The following is a 12,808-nucleotide window of genomic DNA, read 5'->3' as shown; positions in this document are numbered from 1 at the left end:
TGCTGACCTGAATAGTTGCCGATATATACCCCAAATCACAATTCCACGGCATGGACCTTTCACCCATTCAGCCGGACTGGGTCCCAGAGAATGCCATCTTTGTCGTAGACGACATAGAGCACGAAGCTGGCTGGACCTATGGAGACGAGACATTTGACTACATACATATACGCCACACAGTTCATTCCATCAAAGACCGAGAATTGCTCTGGGAACGAATCTGGAAGTATGGCAGTCGTTCGCTTTTATCAGATCGCAAGCTGACTCTCACACAGACACCTAAAACCAGGGGGCTATGTCGAAATTCAGGAGTTTAACTACATCGCAGCTTGCGACGACGACTCATGTGACGGCCCATACGCCTGGAGGGACTATTGTAAATATCTCTACGAAGGAATGATGGCCCTCGGCACAGATTTACATGGCATCACTCACGTGGGGCACGAACTACAAGAAGCAGGCTTCGAAAACATCACAACCAAAGCCTACAAGTGCCCACTTGGTCCATGGGCAAAGAAGAAACGACTACAAGAGTGTGGCCATGTTTTAAGAGATGTCGTTATGTTGTCTCTTCATGGCCTGTCTCGAAAACCGCTTCGCGATGGTCTCGGCTGGACGTTGCTCCAGATCGAGATGTTCCTCGTCGAAGTCCGAAAGTCACTGACTCAGGAAGTTAATGGCCTACCCAAGTTCCATACCTATTTCCCTTACTTAAACATTCACGCCCGGAAACCCCTGAACTGGCAAAGGCCGATCAGGGAAGACGCGTGAGACAGGTGTTCCTGGAGACACCACGACGTATAGCATACACGACACTGCATATTTCATAACGATTGGACGAGATACAACATCATTAGCATAAGAAAGCATCAACACACATGGGAGCATGGCCTGGCGTTTGACGGATTGCATAGGAGGGCTAACTAGAGCCTGTGATGAAACATTACTTACAAGGCGTAACTTGGAAATTTCTCTTTCTTTTATTCATGGCTAGGCAGCCGACATAATTAATACACAGTCGGCGAAATACTATCATAAACTGTGAGCTCTTTCAAATTAGGCGACATGATGTAAACTCAGCACACAATGGCCTGCAACAGTGCTAAACTCGTAAATTCTAGATCATGATATCATGACTTGATCCATTCATATGGTATCCTCAAGTGACTGAAGAACAGATCCTATTCTGACCTGCCGTCATTCTCAACAGCCCAAAGATCACCAAATCGACTTCCCGGCGTCTCAACGAGCTCCCTTGGCCCACCAGACTCGACAACTGTACCCCTGTCTAGAACAATAACTCTGTCGAAAAAGTCCATAACCATCTCAAGTCGATGAGACACCATGACAATTGTATAATTCTCAAATTCCTTACGAATAATCTCTTGCATAGCCCTGTCAGTCACTTTGTCGACACTGCTGCTTACTTCATCAAGCAACAGCAATCCGCCTCGCTTCTCACCACCAGCGAGGCGATCGCGCACCCTACGACGAAGGATCGCTCTACCAAGACTGAAGAGCTGCTTTTGTCCAGCACTGAGATCATCGGCGCTCATACCAGCGTTGAGGCTGCCTTTGTCTTGGACAAAACCTGCTAACCGCACCGTGTTGAGAACGTTGAAGCATTCTGCGTCTGTGGCTGCTTTGTAAGGGTCGATGTTGTCTTTGACAGAGCTGCCATCCGGGAGAAACACTGCGTCTTGGGGAATGCAAATGACGCGCTTGCGCAAGGTCGCGCGGTCTATTTGATGAAGGTAAACGCCGTCGATTTTCATATTCGCGTCACAAGACGGCAGAGGATCGATGAGACGTAGAAGAAGGAGGATCAAAGTGGACTTTCCACTTCCTGTACGGCCGCAAATAGCGACTTTCTGGCCTGGAAAGATGTCCAGGTCGAGATCACATAGTGCCAAGCTAGAAGCAGCTTCTTCTTGCTCACTACTGGGGGAATCATAAGAGGCTGAGACCTTGTTGATTTGTATGCTGCCGCTCTGAGGCCAGGTCTCAAGGGGCTCGATAACTTCCCCAGGTTTATTCTCTGTATCAACAGTTTCGCTGAAAGATCTTAACCGGCTCACAGCACCGAGTGACGTCTCAAGGGAAGTGTAACTCGTGATGAGGTTCGACAAAGTTTCACTGAAGGTCAGAAGAGAGATCAGACTGGCGCCAGTCAAACCTGCATTGGTTCGAAGCTGAGTTGAAAGAGCGATGAGAAGAACAGCAGTGCCTGTAACAATGAAGTGAAGCACTGTGGCGAGCCATTGTTGAATCATTGCCAGGAGATACGCTGGACGCTGGGATGTGTCGAGAAGTTTGTTGCTGTGGACAATGTCAAATTGTTCCCACCCGAAGGCCCGAATAGTCGCAACACCTTTGATTGTGTCCGTGAAATGCGTACTAAACAAAGAGTCAGAATTTCAATCCCGGCTCTTGGCAAACTCACACTTACTACAATGGGCTTTTAGCCTCGAGGTCAAGGAGTCGAAGCTGCCTGGACGTGCATAGGTAGTATCTTTGCGTCGAGTATAGAATCCCCATCAAAAAGGGGTATCCAACTGCGAGATATGGTGATGCTGAAGCTACAACGAATGCAGTGCCAAACGCATTAGAGACGTCCAGGGAAAAGTTGGTCAGGGCCAGTGGGAGCTCCATATCCAGAAGAGTCATATCTTGCGAGAACAGGTTCGTCACGATACCGGTGTCAGTCTTTGAGAAGAACCTCAACGGCGCAGAGATAACAGTCAAAATTGCGCGTTCATGTAGTTCAGTACCTGCTGATGCAGTCATCTTGATCAATGTCGTAACTCCATCGCAGAACAAGAACACCATATAGCCAGCTCGCAGCATACCATAGATACCTACGTAGAAGGCAAAAGATCTGTTAAAAGCGTCTTCGGCCCAGAATTTGATCCAAACGCTTGAAAGACTGTTGCAGACACCGGTTAACATGCCTGCCACGGCAACAATGACAACTGGCCAGAAGCCAACGCTCCTGAAGTAGTGCTTGTAGATGGAAAAGTCGCCTTGCTGTCGTGCCATATCCTCTGCCGCTGGTACGTCTTGAGGAAGTATTGCAGGGACAGTGGTGGCGGTGGCTCTTGCCATAGGCTTTTCATCTTCTGAAGAAGAATCCGTGTCTCTGTGCTTGACGCCTAGACTGTGAACATATTTTTTGTTCTCCATCAAGTCTGAGAAATTGCCCTCTTCGATGACTGTGCCATTTCCAAGAGCAATGATGTGGTCTGCTAGAGGTAGGTTCCTGACTGAATGTGTACAGATGACCACAGTGACGTTCCGTCGACGAGTGATACCGCCTGGTCCAAAGACGCGTCTGAAGAGCTCCGATTCAGTATCTAGGTCTAGGCCGCTTAGGATATCATCTAAAATCATCAGATCTGCTTCAGAGTATAGCGCACGAGCAACAGAAAGACGCTGCTTTTGACCGCCACTCAGCATAATTCCATTACTGCCAATCTTTGTATCGTGACCTTGCGGTAAAAGTGTAACGTCTGGCGCGAGCATGGTAGCTTGCACAATTTCGTCGTACTTGATCTGATTGAAAGCGCAATGGCCAACGATGTTTTCACGGAAGCTCGCGTTGTAAAGAAAAGGGGTCTGTTCACAGTAGCCGATGCGATGCGATGGTATGTACGTTTTGACAGTCCCTGAAGCGACAGGCAGTTCCCCAAGCAAAGCTTTACAGAAGGTGGTCTTGCCAGATGCAACCTCGCCCACCACTATGGTGAGCTTGTGAGCTGGAACAGAAGCGTGTATTTGACTAAGTGTCAATTTCTCTCCTCCCCATCCGAAGCAGCCGTTCTCAACAGAAAACGCCACTTCGTTTGACGGATCCGAAGAACTTTTCTCGGAAACAGGAGCAATTTCATGGATTCGAAAGTCATGGCGCGGATCTGCGGCAAGAAATCTTTGCACTCGAGCCATGCATGCCAGGGCAGCAAAAATGCCCGGAAGGCTCTGGAAGAGACCGATTACAGGAGTAGTGAAGAGAAGTATGTATGATAGCGAAGTGAAGAGTGTGTTCACAGTTAACTCCGTGGACGTGAATGCAAAGGTGACGACTGGAGAGATGCAAATCGGGAAAAAGCCCAGCACGGCAGCGCTTATCAAAAGCCAGCGGAAGCTATTCCCAACTTTGATCTCTCCAACGCGGAGCGTCTGTATGAGATCTGCGACAGGTCCAGCAATGCCTGAGTTTTTGTAGAGCTTCATCTGGGAGATGGCATTGGCAGTCAATCCTACCCTGTTCTGGATCTTCGCCATCCACTCGCTCTGCCTCTTGCCAACGAATGAAACCAACCAGGACAGCAAAAGAGCGCAAACACCGATCACTACAAGCGGAGATAGGAATGCTAGACCTATCTTCCCATGCAGAAGCCAGCAACCGATGGCTACTTCTATGGTGTTTGCCCAGATATCGTGAGCTGTCTCAGCACCCCTGATGATGTGTTCAACATCAGCGCTCATAAGCGTTAAAGCAGCGGAATCATCAGCGGCCGTGATCTTCATCTCTGTTGTCTTTTGGTAAATCGCAGCAACTAGGCAGCCTCGAATCATATAGACGGCCTTTTCCCGATAGTAACCATAGAAGGCCGAAGAAAGTCCAATACCAGCGTAAATGAGGAATGCTGCGCCGATCAAGCCGTAGCCCATGTTCTTGGTCGTCGGAGTCTCGGGCATCTGCAAGTACTCGAGAGTAGCATCGATGAAGACGGGCTGGCAGAATTTGAAGGCAATGAGGGCAACGCGAGGCGCAATTGGGAGGAGGAATGGACTGATGAGTGTTCTGGCCAGGTCCTTCAGAAGTCCAGATTTGAGCTCTAGGTTGTATTTATGCACCCGAAGTCTTTTCACAAACTGACTGTACAATTTGCTGGAAGCCATGCTCTCATCGAGGGGATAAAGATCATCTATGGCCAAAACCCCTCGATACCCTCTCATGAAAAGCTGGTTCAGCCAGGCGAAAGCACCAATACTGAATATGCCGCTCGATTCCTCTGGACTATGCTCATCAGCATTCCAGTGAATCCATTTTGTTTTAGGAATCGTCTCGAGACAGAGAACAACGGCTTTGACGACGACAGACGCAGTGAAGAGGCGAGGCTGGATGTCATGTTGAGATTCAAGCCATGCCGTTCTTGTTTGTACGATGTCAAACAGAAGCGTAAGCAATATGTAGACATTAAGCAAAGTCGACGGTCTTCGGGCACAGGAGTGCTCGTATGAAGATAGAATGACCGCTAAGAAGGCTGCTGTGGCTACAAGGGATGACCCGGCGAGAGAGAGGTCGTGGACAATACCTGGGGCCCCAGTCGCGATGAGAATTAGAACAGCAAATTGGATGATCGCATAAACAGCCAGAAATGCCTTTTTAGTCAGTATCAATTCGAAATTTGCTCGTTAAGACTCACAATCTTGATCGATTGAAGAATAATACCCCCAACTATCCTTTCGCGCTGTAACAGAATCGCTATTCGGGCGACTGCTGCAGCGACGAACACCGCAGTTGGTACAATTGAAAGGAAGATACGTTCGAATTTCTGGGTGAAGTCGAAATCGCCTCGACATCCCCGAACACCAGGTCCCAAGGAGCCATCATTCAGGCAAGTAGAATTCATTTTGAGTGACCTTGAGGGGGTAGATAAGAAGCGAAGCCGTTGCCTTTTAATGCATGTCGCTCATGTCAAAAGTTCCTGTTGGGTCTGTCAGACGGGAAAAGATTGGCCGATTGTGATGAAGGCCAACATCATGAACAGCCAAAATTACGCGTTGCACACGCGGACAAAGACACCGCATTGTGCATCATCACATCGATCAGAGTTCGTAGGTAAGTAACGCGTGGACTCCAAATCATTGAGGAAGATGTGATGTGATGTGATGTTCAAGCTGAAGCACTCGTAGGTTCAGGTTCCTTCCAATTGAGTGGAATGACGACAAGCGATCAAACCTCCTGCCATATTAGGAAAGAGCGCAGCTTCATCCCAAGTACCTTCCTTACCTTAAGCTGCCTCTCGACCTGAGATCAAGCAACATCCTTCCACCACCGAATAATTGTCTCCTAAAACAGGTAAAATACGCATAAAGACTCGTCAAGGTTCATCATCAGAATGACCAAGCTTGGAAGAGATTGTCCTCAAGTTCTGTAAACTAAGATGCTGGCCCCATTCTCATCTGGAGCCATTCCCGTACAACAGAATCTTGCCGCGCATGGATCTGAGCTTATTGCCAATTGATTGGGATCGTGGATGTCGGCAACTGAACTTGACAGAAAATCCCACCGATACCACGCATCATGCAACATGGGATAGTATCGATACAACCCGTTGATGCCACCAAACGTCACACGGTGGCTCTGAATGCAGCAATCCCCAATTGATAGGTCCAGGCTGAGGTGATCTTTTCCATTACCAACCAAGCTCAGAACGTGTCCAAAGATTCGTCGGAGAATCCCAAACGAAAGGAGATGTTGAAGTGAGGATAGCCGCTTGGCCGAAGCCTGAAACCGAGTACGATGGAAGCATCGTATATCAAGAATTACTTGTAAAGATCTTATCATAGGTAAGGCCCACTAACCTTAAAAAGGCATTTCATCATCAAGATCCTGACATTATCCGTACGTTAGATCAGAGTTCAAATCACAGCAACAATTCCACAAAACTCCAGGAATCTTCTAAATTATTCGGCAGAACCTCTTTTGACAAGGAGGCGGAGTTTCACTCGGCCGATGGCGGCGGACGAAGAACGGACTAGAAACCGGACAGAGGCGGAGATCGTCGAGAACCGCAGTAAACCGGAGAAGACCTCTACAAGACTGTCCCCTGAAACGGTGCTTACGGGTGGGTCGCGCCGCTTAATCCCTGTTCAGATTGATTAGAGGAATGACAAGGATCCGTCGCCATGTGAAGCTGAGATATCATATCATGAAAAAGTGATCGTGAACATGAATCTCCAAACGATCTTGGTAAGATGATCTCATCGCGGGGAGATTCATCCGATCACTCACTTCTGCTTTTTCTGATTGCATTGCAATATAACAAAGAATCAATGTGTCACGCCGATGCATGTCTTATAACCTCTTGACTTGCCGACATCTGTACTATTCCGTCTTTGGACATGAGTCGAAATGATCGTAAAGTGCTGAATCAAAGCAGCCACTCAAAACCTGTATTCTCGGACTTAAGGGACCGCGCCGGGCGAGAGTTGGACGAGATTTAACCGTTGCCCTTTTTTAGCATATTTGACGTTTCCACTGTTTTTGATCCACAGAGCGAGATTGGGTGGATATGATACCCGAGCATTGGGTTTCAATGTTGTGTTGCAGCGAAGCAGCGATGAACTCCAAAACGTTTGACGGTATTTGGATCTGAATATGTCTGTCAACCAGTGAACAATTCATTATCAGATAAATTGTGCCAGAACTGCTCTTTTCATCAGTTCAGGGACCCCCACAACCCGAGATTTTCGGATATACACGCCTAAAAGTCGTAAGCAGAGTTAGATAGTCCCCCTAGCTTCCCCGTCAATCCTTTACCTTATTTCACCAAACCAATCAGACTCTTTCCCATCTCGGCTTTGGGGGAGGTTCTTAGCCGAGATGAGTCAAATCCTGCACATCTGCCCCACGGCGCTGACTTACTCGTCCACTTGACTCAGGTGGAAGCTCCCTGAAGCAATTCCCAGTTGGTGGACCCGACTTTACCCCTGCCCCTACCGGCGGACATTTTCGACGGACGCTTCGTATTGTTGATTGGTAATGCCGGATCAAATTGTTCCAAAAGGGAATATAGGCCCATTTTAACTTTTTTTGGCTTGGCTGCACCTTTGTTGACTTATAGTGCGGGATGTCGGCATCTTTTTCCCATGCGCCCTCTTCCTCTCTTGTTTGTTAACAGTGAGCCTGTGATCAAACACATTGGCTACTGCATCATATAACTTATTCTAATAATCATTCTTTATTCCTATAATTATTCTAATTAATACGCCTTTTCAACTGAGTTCATCTTAGTGTACTATCCCTTTTCGCGACGGGTGACTTTGGGCTCCCAGTAAAAAAACGACTTACACGCACGACCCAACCGATATAAGTCACCATGGCGGAAAAAGACCTTGGAAAGGCTGAGGAGGCTATTGCTGCCAACCATCACACTGAGCAGGCTGACCCTGCTTATCGCAACTCTATCGATACCGACTCGACACGCCACGGCCCTGCTGAGCAAAACAACGGCGGCGTATCTATTGAGCAAGCTGAGGCTGAGTTCGCTGAGCTTCAGAGAGAGTTCACTGGCGTTTCAAGAGCCAGTAGGAGAAAGAGCAGAGCTAGCGTTGGTGATCCTGAAAAGAATGCTCACGCTGAAGACAATGAGGTCGAGTCCATCTTTGATCTTGAGGCTGCTCTTCGTGGCGGTCTTGATCGCGAGAGGGAGGTTGGTATCAAGTCCAAGCACATTGGTGTCTACTGGAATGACTTGACCGTCAAGGGCTATGGTGGCATGTCTAATTATGTGCCTACCTTCCCCGATGCCTTTATCAACTTCTTCGACGTTATCACCCCTGTTATTCGAATGCTTGGTCTCGGTCCCAAGCCTGAGCAGGTTGCCCTTCTCGACAAGTTCAAGGGTGTTTGCAAGCCCGGTGAGATGGTTCTCGTTCTGGGCAAACCCGGCTCAGGATGTACCACCTTCCTCAAGACCATCGCCAACCAGCGTTGGGGCTACACTGCAGTTGAGGGTGAGGTTCTGTACGGAAAGTGGAAGAACACCGAATTCGACCAATACCGCGGTGAAGCAGTTTACTCCGCCGAAGACGACATTCACCACCCTACTCTTACTGTTGAGCAGACCCTGGGATTTGCGCTCGATACCAAGATGCCCAAGTTGAGACCTGGAAACATGTCCAAGCAGGAGTTCAAGGAGAGTGTTATCACCACGCTTCTCAAGATGTTCAACATTGAGCATACCCGCCACACCATCGTTGGTGATCATTTCGTCCGCGGAGTCAGTGGTGGTGAGAGAAAGCGTGTCAGTATTGCAGAGGCCATGATCTGCAGCGGTGCCGTCTTCTCATGGGACAACTCCACTCGAGGTCTCGACGCCAGTACTGCTCTCGATTTCGCCAAGTCCCTTCGAATCCAGACCAACCTGTACAAGACCACCACTTTCGTCTCCCTGTATCAGGCCTCCGAGAACATCTACAACCTTTTCGACAAGGTTATGGTCATCGACGGTGGCAAGGAGGTCTACTTCGGCCCTGCTGCCTCTGCCCGCAGCTATTTCGAGAGCCTTGGTTTCGCCCCTCGTCCCCGCCAGACCAGCGCCGACTACCTGACCGGCTGCACGGATGCCTTCGAGAGAGAGTACGCCCCAGGTCGCTCCGAGGAGAACACCCCTCACGACCCTGAGACTCTTGAGCTGGCCTTCAAGAAATCTGATGCCTTCAAGTCCCTGGAAGCCGAGATGGCTGAGTATAAGGCTTCTCTCGCATCTGAAGAGGAGACGCATAACAACTTCCAGCTTGCTGTGAAGGAGGGAAAGCGTGGAACATCCAAGCGCTCAGTCTACCAAGTCGGCTTCCATCTGCAGGTCTGGGCCCTCATGAAGCGCCAGTTCACTCTCAAGCTACAGGATCGATTCAACCTCTTTGTTGGATGGTTCCGCAGCATCGTTATCGCCATTGTCCTCGGTACCCTCTACCTCAATCTCGGAAAGACTTCAGCTAGTGCTTTCAGCAAGGGAGGTCTACTCTTCGTCTCCCTTCTATTCAATGCTTTCCAGGCCTTTTCGGAGCTGGCTAGTACCATGACCGGCAGAACGATTGTGAACAAGCACAAGGCCTATGCGTTTCACAGACCGTCAGCTTTATGGATTGCTCAGATCTTTGTTGACCAGGTTTTTGCAGCCTCGCAGATCTTGGTCTTCAGTATTATCGTGTATTTCATGACCAATCTCGTCCGAGACGCCGGTTCCTTCTTTACATTCTATCTCATGATTCTATCGGGAAATATTGCGATGACTTTATTCTTCAGAATCATCGGCTGTATATCACCGGGCTTTGATCAGGCTATCAAGTTTGCTGTTGTTGTAATCACATTGTTTGTAGTCACATCTGGCTACATCATCCAATACGAACAAGAGCAGGTCTGGCTCCGATGGATTTTCTGGATCAATCCCCTAGGACTGAGCTTCTCGGCAATGATGATGAATGAGTTCAAGTCCCTGGAAATGACCTGCACGGCAGACAGTCTGATCCCTGCAGGTCCAGAATACACCGATATCAACCATCAAGTTTGCACGCTTGCTGGTTCAAAGGCCGGTACCACCCTCGTCTCTGGCAGCGACTACGTTGCTCAAGGCTTCTCTTACCATGTTGGAGATCTGTGGAGAAACTGGGGTATTGTCATGTCTCTTATCGTCTTCTTCCTGATCCTCAACGTCGTTCTCGGAGAATTCGTCAACTTTGGCATGGGAGGAAACGCCGCAAAGGTCTATGCTAAGCCTAACAAGGAGAGAAAGGCTCTCAATGAGAAACTCACGGCTAAGAAGGATGCCCGAACCAAGGACAAGTCCAACGAAGAAGGTTCCGAGATCACCATCAAGTCTGAGAGAGTACTCACTTGGGAGAACCTCAACTATGATGTCCCTGTGCCAGGAGGCGAACGCCGACTTCTCAACAACGTCTTCGGTTACGTTCGTCCAGGTGAGCTTACCGCTCTGATGGGTGCCTCTGGTGCCGGAAAGACTACTCTTCTGGATGTCCTTGCAGCTCGCAAGAACATTGGTGTTATCTCTGGAGATATCCTCATCGACGCTGTGAAGCCAGGCAAGACCTTCCAGCGATCTACTTCATATGCCGAACAGCTCGATGTTCACGAGCCTACCCAGACCGTCCGCGAGGCCTTCCGTTTCTCTGCTGAACTTCGACAGCCATTCCACGTGCCTATGGAGGAGCGCTACGCCTATGTCGAAGAGATTATCTCCCTTCTTGAGATGGAGTCTATTGCCGACGCTATCATTGGAACCCCTGAATTTGGTCTTACTGTCGAACAGCGAAAGCGTGTCACTATCGGTGTCGAGCTTGCTGCCAAGCCTGAGCTGATGCTTTTCCTCGATGAGCCTACCTCCGGTCTTGACAGTCAGAGTGCCTTCAACATTGTCCGCTTCCTCAAGAAGCTCGCTGCTTCAGGCCAGGCTATTCTGTGCACTATCCATCAACCCAACGCCGCCTTGTTCGAGAACTTTGATCGTCTTCTTCTGCTCCAGCGTGGTGGTCGCACTGTTTACTTTGGCGATATCGGCAAGGACGCTCACGTTCTGCGAAGCTATCTCAAGAGCCACGGTGCTGAAGCTGGTCCTACCGATAACGTTGCTGAGTACATGCTTGAAGCCATCGGTGCAGGAAGTGCTCCCCGTGTTGGAGACCGTGACTGGGCCGATATTTGGGAGGATAGTGCTGAGTTTGCTGATGTCAAGGAGACCATCATTCGTCTGAAGCGGGAGCGTCAGGCTGCTGGGGCTGCGGTCACTGTCAACGATCCTGAGCTGGAGAAGGAATATGCTTCTCCTTTCAAGCATCAGATGATGGTTGTTTGCAAGCGCATGTTCCTGTCTTTCTGGCGATCCCCCGACTACATCTTCACTCGTATCTTCAGCCACGTCGCTGTCGCCCTGAGTACGTTTTGTCCCAACTTTATCCCAAATTTCCATAAAATTATACGAGTTTAGCTAACCTTTTCTCAGTTACTGGTCTGATGTACTTGAACCTTGACAACTCTCGTTCCTCACTGCAGAACAGAGTCTTCATCATGTTCCAAGTTACGGTTCTGCCCGCTCTTATCATCACACAAGTCGAAGTCATGTTCCACATCAAGCGAGCTCTCTTCTTCAGAGAGCAGTCTTCGAAGATGTACTCGCCCTTCGTCTTCTCCTCATCGGTTGTCCTGGCTGAACTGCCCTACTCGATCATGTGTGCCGTGGCTTTCTGTAAGTTCTTACCACCTCTCGACCCTCTAATTGAGCCGTTACTCACGCGTCCTAGATTTGCCCATCTACTTCATGCCCGGATTCCAGACCGAGCCTTCTCGAGCAGGATTCCAGTTCTTCATCATCCTGATCACTGAGCTGTTCTCAGTCACCCTTGGACAGGCTCTCGCCAGTATCACCCCCTCGCCCTTCATCTCAGCCCAATTTGATCCATTCATCATCATCAACTTCGCCTTGTTCTGTGGTGTTACGATCCCCAAGCCTCAAATCCCTGGCTTCTGGCGTGCTTGGATGTACCAACTGGACCCTTTCACCCGTCTGATCAGCTCAATGGTCACAACTGCCCTCCATGGAGTTGAGGTCGTGTGCAAGCAAAGCGAGCTCAACCGCTTCACTTCGCCTTCTAACAGTACTTGTGGAGAGTACATGGAGCCCTTCTTCGCCAATGGCGGCCGTGGCTATCTTGTCAATGACGACACAAGGGACTGCGAGTACTGCGCGTACAAGGTGGGCGACGAGTTCTACAGCACCTTTGATCTCTCTTTCAACAACCGTTGGAGGGACTTGGGTATTTTTGCTTGCTTCATCGCAAGTAACTTAATTATCATTATCTTGGCGGTAAGTGATCCTGTTTGAGGACATCCTTGAGAACAATTTACTAACTTTTATTTCAGAGCCGCTTCCTCAACTTCAACCGACGTTAAAGAGTAAAGAAGTTTATTATAGACGATGTGATGGGTTTTGCAGGATGTGTGACGGGTACGATTAAAAGCTGACCATAGACTATATATAGAGAGGAACACCAGTTACCTCAT

At 49.0% G+C, this 12,808-nt stretch overlaps 3 protein-coding genes across 3 annotated transcripts; 2 read left to right on the top strand and 1 right to left on the bottom strand.

Moving 5' to 3' along the window:
- Window positions 1-50: 50 nt before the first annotated feature.
- Window positions 51-771, top strand: J7337_008198 (uncharacterized protein; the record flags this gene model as incomplete). Its single annotated transcript, XM_044825821.1, has 2 exons — window positions 51-226; window positions 276-771. The coding sequence occupies 2 exons, from the start codon at window positions 51-53 to the stop codon at window positions 769-771; spliced, it is 672 nt and encodes a 223-aa protein (XP_044678738.1).
- A 410-nt stretch (window positions 772-1,181) lies between these two features.
- On the bottom strand, window positions 1,182-5,636 carry J7337_008197 (uncharacterized protein; the record flags this gene model as incomplete). Its single annotated transcript, XM_044825820.1, has 3 exons — window positions 1,182-2,397; window positions 2,450-5,385; window positions 5,430-5,636. 3 exons carry the CDS (start codon window positions 5,634-5,636, stop codon window positions 1,182-1,184), a joined length of 4,359 nt encoding a protein of 1,452 aa, XP_044678737.1.
- Window positions 5,637-8,108: 2,472 nt separating this feature from the next.
- J7337_008196 (uncharacterized protein) lies at window positions 8,109-12,697 on the top strand (the record flags this gene model as incomplete). Its single annotated transcript, XM_044825819.1, has 4 exons — window positions 8,109-11,682; window positions 11,751-11,993; window positions 12,049-12,611; window positions 12,668-12,697. The coding sequence occupies 4 exons, from the start codon at window positions 8,109-8,111 to the stop codon at window positions 12,695-12,697; spliced, it is 4,410 nt and encodes a 1,469-aa protein (XP_044678736.1).
- Window positions 12,698-12,808: the final 111 nt, after the last annotated feature.

This window comes from Fusarium musae, chromosome 6 (assembly GCF_019915245.1).
Source record: "Fusarium musae strain F31 chromosome 6, whole genome shotgun sequence".
Taxonomy (NCBI): domain Eukaryota; kingdom Fungi; phylum Ascomycota; class Sordariomycetes; order Hypocreales; family Nectriaceae; genus Fusarium; species Fusarium musae.
Note: the sequence above shows the minus strand (reverse complement) of the source record. Positions and strands in the feature narration are given on the sequence as shown.